Raw genomic sequence first — 5,584 nt, 5'->3', positions numbered from 1 at the left:
GAAATAACAAAACAAGATGACATGTTGAAGCAGCTTTTTCTTGGGTGCTCAAAAATTGGAGGCTGCCAGATATATTCATAGCCGTAGTTAAAGGTCATTGGGAACTTGTGGATGGATGTGTTTTATGGTTTATCCTAGTGTTGAGTGTGTATTAAACAAATTTCTCATGTCTGCTAATGCTGTCTTCTTCCAAGTAACTTCCCTTTTATGCATACCAGAGGCATATGGCCACATTTAGTTCTGCAGTGTGTCACCCTCCTCAAACTCATACTTTCAGATGCTCTGGGATGCCTAATATTCTAGCTGGGAGTATCCCTAAAGGCATTGTGAATATGGAGCAAAACTGCAGCAGCACTGAGATCTGTAGAGAACAGGTAGAGATCCTATCTTTGTACTTTTAAAATCTCCCAAGTATTAATCATCCTATAACAGTTAGACCGTTATAGTTTCAGACTTACCGTAATATTGGGAGTGAATAGCAATAGGTGGGTCCCATAGTTAATTAACCCATTAACCTAAGCTCAGGACTTTGCACCTCACGGGCCATTCTCAGTCTGTGAGGTCTGGTCCTAGCTGTTGAAGGCTTTCCTTGTGTAATTTACTATCTATACTTTTTGGTTTGTCAAGTTCTGGAACCCTTTTCCAAACCACAGTTGCTTTTCCTGACTCCCCTACCCGGGAGAGTTGTTGTGATAGGTTAAATTCAGGCTCTGTGCCTCGTAGTCCCAGCTTTCAGACACAGGTAGTTCAGCTTTAGATAACATGTTCCCTGTCACCATGATCATTGTCTTCAGAGTCATTCTAAATAACAAATGGCATTCCTCTTCACTGCAGATCTGTAAACCAGAAGACGCCTTGCTTTCTCAAAACCTTTACCTGGGTTCGAGGCTTGTGGGCTTGTTCTTAGAGAACTACCATTCTCTTTTACTTTTTAGATGAGGCTCTTATTTCCCCTACGCCTCTTAGCCTGGGAGCTACCAGTAGGAGCTGGTTTTAGCATGGCTCACTTCTTTTCAGATGTCACTATCTTTGTGATTTCTAAAGCTCTTCTTTTTATCTCTTTGTAATAGAGGATGGGTTTTTTATTCTGACTCCTTCACTATAAAGCACAGGGCAGCTTCTTGTCTACCCTTTTTTTCTGGGACTCCCATTTTTTTATTTAGGTATATTCTCAAACAATTTTCTTATAAAAATATTGCTTTTATTTTTGAGGTTATGATATAAATGAATGACTTTTTCTTGTTTCTTCTCCCTCTAAACCTTCCCATGGCAATTTCTTTCTGATACTCCAAGGTTAGTTTGGGGTATGTGGTGTGTGTGTGTGTGTGTGTGTGTGTGTGTGTGTGTGTGTGTGTGTATGAATAAGAGAGAGATTGAGAGAGAGAGAAAGAGAGAGAGAGAGAGAGAGAATGTCTTTATCCTTACTTTAATTCTAAGTTGTCATTAATTTTCTGAGAGATTTTAGATATTACCTTACTGTTTTTACGATCCCATTGCTACTGAGTCTTCTGTGAATCTAACTGTTGTTTGTTTTAGTTTCTATTAGGTGATAGAACTTACCTTTCTCATAACCCTTCCCATTCTTAAGAGACCCCAAGTTTGATATTTGAAAGCTCTTTCCCTCAGAAATGAAAGACTGGTGACTGGCGCTAGCATTGATGAGTGACCCCTCATTTCATCTCTGGCTTAAGGGTTAAGTGACAGGGAAATCCATAACCATGCCATGCATAGCTGGGAGCCTTGACAAATGAATTACTATAATTAAGTGCCTTTTATATTTGCTAATGTTCTATTTCATACTGTAATCAGGTTTTAGCATAGTATTGTTGTTATCTTCTACTGTATTGTGTCCAGAGATTAACAGACCAAGTTCTATAATTTTATACATAATAATTATTCAAATATGATTTTATTTGCCTAACTTTATATAAAGTTATAATTCTATAGGCCAAGAATATTTGCCATATATCTACCCAGTTGCTTACAGCTTTTAGCAAGGATAATGTAGATACTAAAGAAAAATAATCTTTCTTCCAATATTTTCTTGAATACTTACTCCCATCTTTGAAGTAGGTAGGTGCTCCCTTTTATTTGAGTTACTTTAGTTAGACAAGAAATTCTGTCTTAGGGACATTTTCTTAACCAGAATTTATAACATAACTTTTTAATGAATATGAAGCTTCATGCACTGTCTGAAGATAACTGATGTGTAGATGACAGATGGGCTCAAGGCAAGCATTGTGGAGACCATAATGTTTTTCTGTGTTTTTTTCTTTTTCTTTTTCTTCCTCCTCTTCTTTTCCTTCTCCTTTTTCTTGTTTGTTTGTTTGTTTGTTTTGCAGGGTTTCTCTGTATAGCCTTGGCTGTCCTGGAACTTACTCTGTAGACCAAGCTGGCCTCGAACTCAGAAACCCACCTGCCTCTGCCTCCCAAGTATTGGGATTAAAGGCATGCACCACCACTACCTGGCTTCTGTGTTTTGTTTTGTTTTGTTTTGTTTTGTTTTGTTTTAATCCTCCTCATCTTCCTCCTTTTCGTTTTTCTCTTTTTTCTTCTCTCCCTTCCTTCCTTCCTTTCCCCATCCATCTATCCATCCATCATGTCCTCAAACTCACTATTTAGCCTATGCTGGCTTTGAACTTCTTGCGTCCACCATAGCTGGAAATTTTACTTCTTTTTTCTTCATTTATTTTTTTTTAAATAATGCCATCTTTCCTCTACATAAAGTCTTAGAAATTATGGAAACATTTTAACAGCAGTAATATCAGACCAGGAAATGGTGTCTTTGCTTGCTTGTGTGTTTGTGTGTGTGTGTCTAATGTTCCTAAGATTTGTATGCTATTTTCTTTAGGAAATACAGAATTATTGATATTCTAAGTTGTGAGTTACATTTTTAATGGCACTGTGCAAAGAATTATAATCTTAAATTTAGAAAGTTTATTCTTAGTGTATTTTGAAAATATATGATCCATCAAGATTATAAAAAATAAAATTATAGTCTGATTATAGGAGAAATGAATAATGTTTATGACATATTTTAATATAGCATAGTATAAGTTATGGGCTATTATAATATATCACTTATAACTATCTCCTGACTTGTGTACCTGAAAATACAAAAAAATGATTTTCCTAATTCTGCATCCTCTTAAAGCACATTTCATTAGGAAATGAAACAAAACTCAAATCTTTCTTTTCTTCTTCATCTGCTTTTGAGTAGTAAGGTTATATGTGTGTTAAGGTAACCTTTTAAAAATAGCTTGGGCTTTTTCATTAGTTAGTTAGTTTGTTTTTATGTACATGGGTGGTTTTGCCTGCATATATGTTAATGTACCATGTGCCTGCGGAGGCCAGAAGAGGGCATTGGATTCCCTGGAACTGGAGTTACAGAGGGTTGTAAACCTCCATATCAGTGCTGGGAACCAAATTCATGTCCTAGTACTCTTAACCGCCTATCAGCTTTCCAGGCCACCAAAGCAATTCATAACTGAGGATACTTTATGAGAATTTATAATAGATGGAAAGGCTGATATATGTGTTTGTCTATAACCTTTATTTGTTTAAAACACTCTTCTTAACCTGTAGGTTGCAACCCCATTGGAGGTTGCATATCAAATATCTTGCATATCAGATATTTACATTATGATTCATAACGGTTGGAAAATTAGTTATGAAGTAGCAACATTTTATGGTTGGGGAACACCACAACATGAGGATCTGTATTAAAAGATTACAGCACTAGCAATATTGAAAACCACTGGCTTAAAATTTCAGTAACAGTGTACTGAATAAGTTTTGTGTCTGACATACAGTGGAATTCTATGTTTACTGGTCATATTCTGTAGTGTCAATTGCTTTGTTATAATAGAAGTGTTTACATGTTTTCACAAACAGCAGATCAAAGTTATTTATTGTAAAAGAGGAAAATGCTAACTCTGGTCAAACAGTAACTTCAATATTTATTTCTGTTTATATTTCTTAAAGAATTGCACAGTGAATCCAAAAGAAAATATCCTAAAAAGAGTAAAGGATGTTGGACACATCTTTAAAGAGAAGTTTGCTAACGCTGTGGGGCAGGGATGTGTTGACATTGGAGTGCAGGTAACTTGAGTGCACACACATCTACTAGTACCTTAGTGTAGAACTCACTTGTTGATGCAGTCTGTGTGGTAGTAGTACTTGTGTAGTAGTAGAAGGTAATGGTAGATGGTCTCTTCTAGCTGCCTGCGTTTGCTGCTACTTATGGGAAATTTTAGGGAGGTTGAGAACCAGTGGTTTAAATGATTATACATAAAATTCTTTTCAGTACATGTATCACTTACATTCTTGTTTTGGAATAAAAGAACAGTGCTTATGTGTATGTATCTGTAATTCAAACACCAATTTTTTTTAATTGATGAGAACTAACCATTTGCTTAAAACATTCACTGATTAGATCAACTTTGGTTTTTTGTTTGTTTTTCTTTTTCTTTCTTTTTTTTTTTGTTTATGCTAGTATCACTGAGTTTTACAGACAGAAACTATTCTTTTAATCTTAGCCATTTCATAAGTTAATATTCTGTATCACCAAAAGCATTATACTAGATGTGTAAAATGTTTAAAATGGTACTAAGCATATAGCCTCTATAGAAAAGCTGATACTGAGCGGAAAAACATCAGCTCCTAGACACACTGTGCTGCTTATTGGGAATGCCCAGCACTAGTTTATATTAAGTCTTGGACTTTAAAAATTAGCCATTATGATCTCTTGCTAGCCATATTCCTAGAAGGAGCAGAATCAATTAACTTTCTGATTTTCTGAAACAGTAAAATCTTACTATTTTCCCTTTTGTTTATAGCGATATAAACTTGGGGTCCGATTGTATTATCGTGTGATGGAGTCCATGCTTAAATCAGTAAGTTAAAGAAAACAAAATAGAAAAAAATCAATGCTGACACAAAGAAAGCTTCAATTAAAATTTTTTTTAAAATTATCTGTTTTAGGAAGAAGAACGTTTGTCCATTCAGAATTTTAGGTAAATATTTTCTCATTTTAATAAAACAATTTCTTTCTATAAAAGCCATATTTAAAATTATTCATTCTTTCTCCTTTTAGCAAACTCCTAAATGACAACATCTTTCATATGTCTTTATTGGCCTGTGCTCTTGAAGTTGTAATGGCTACGTATAGCAGTAAGTTAAATTTTAATAAATAAGCACTGTAGCTTAATTTAAACAAATTCTTAAGTTATGTTGTGGTTTTATGTTGTTTTGTGTGTATATGTGTGGTGAGAAGAAAAAGTCATACTATTGATCAATATATGCTGAACAATGTAATTGGCAGTTACAGCTATTTAAATGGTTTAACATGTCAATCGTTTAGGTCATCTGGGGGATAGAATTTTCTGAGGCTTCTGCTCTGAGTGTATTGAATTCAGGAAATGGAGCTAATGAAACTGCTGCAAAGGCTCCTGAGCATGGCGCGGAGTGTTGAAGAGCAGCAGCGCTTCTGTGCAGGAGGCCACTGGAAACCGAATGCTTCCTAATCGGTTGCTGTTTTTATAATACCTAGGACAATTTAATGGTCATTGAAAATAACAGAATA

General features: G+C 35.2%; 1 protein-coding gene across 1 annotated transcript in view; it reads left to right on the top strand.

Moving 5' to 3' along the window:
* Rb1 (RB transcriptional corepressor 1) overlaps positions 1-5,584 on the top strand; it is a 141,419-nt gene that overhangs the window by 68,024 nt on the left and 67,811 nt on the right. Inside the window, exons 13-16 of the mRNA XM_031362507.1 lie at positions 3,985-4,101; positions 4,839-4,895; positions 4,984-5,015; positions 5,096-5,172. Of these exons, the coding sequence (XP_031218367.1) occupies positions 3,985-4,101; positions 4,839-4,895; positions 4,984-5,015; positions 5,096-5,172 (283 nt within the window). The remainder of the gene's footprint in view (positions 1-3,984; positions 4,102-4,838; positions 4,896-4,983; positions 5,016-5,095; positions 5,173-5,584) is intronic.

Source organism: Mastomys coucha, unplaced genomic scaffold (genome assembly GCF_008632895.1).
Source record: "Mastomys coucha isolate ucsf_1 unplaced genomic scaffold, UCSF_Mcou_1 pScaffold9, whole genome shotgun sequence".
Taxonomy (NCBI): domain Eukaryota; kingdom Metazoa; phylum Chordata; class Mammalia; order Rodentia; family Muridae; genus Mastomys; species Mastomys coucha.
Note: the sequence above shows the minus strand (reverse complement) of the source record. Positions and strands in the feature narration are given on the sequence as shown.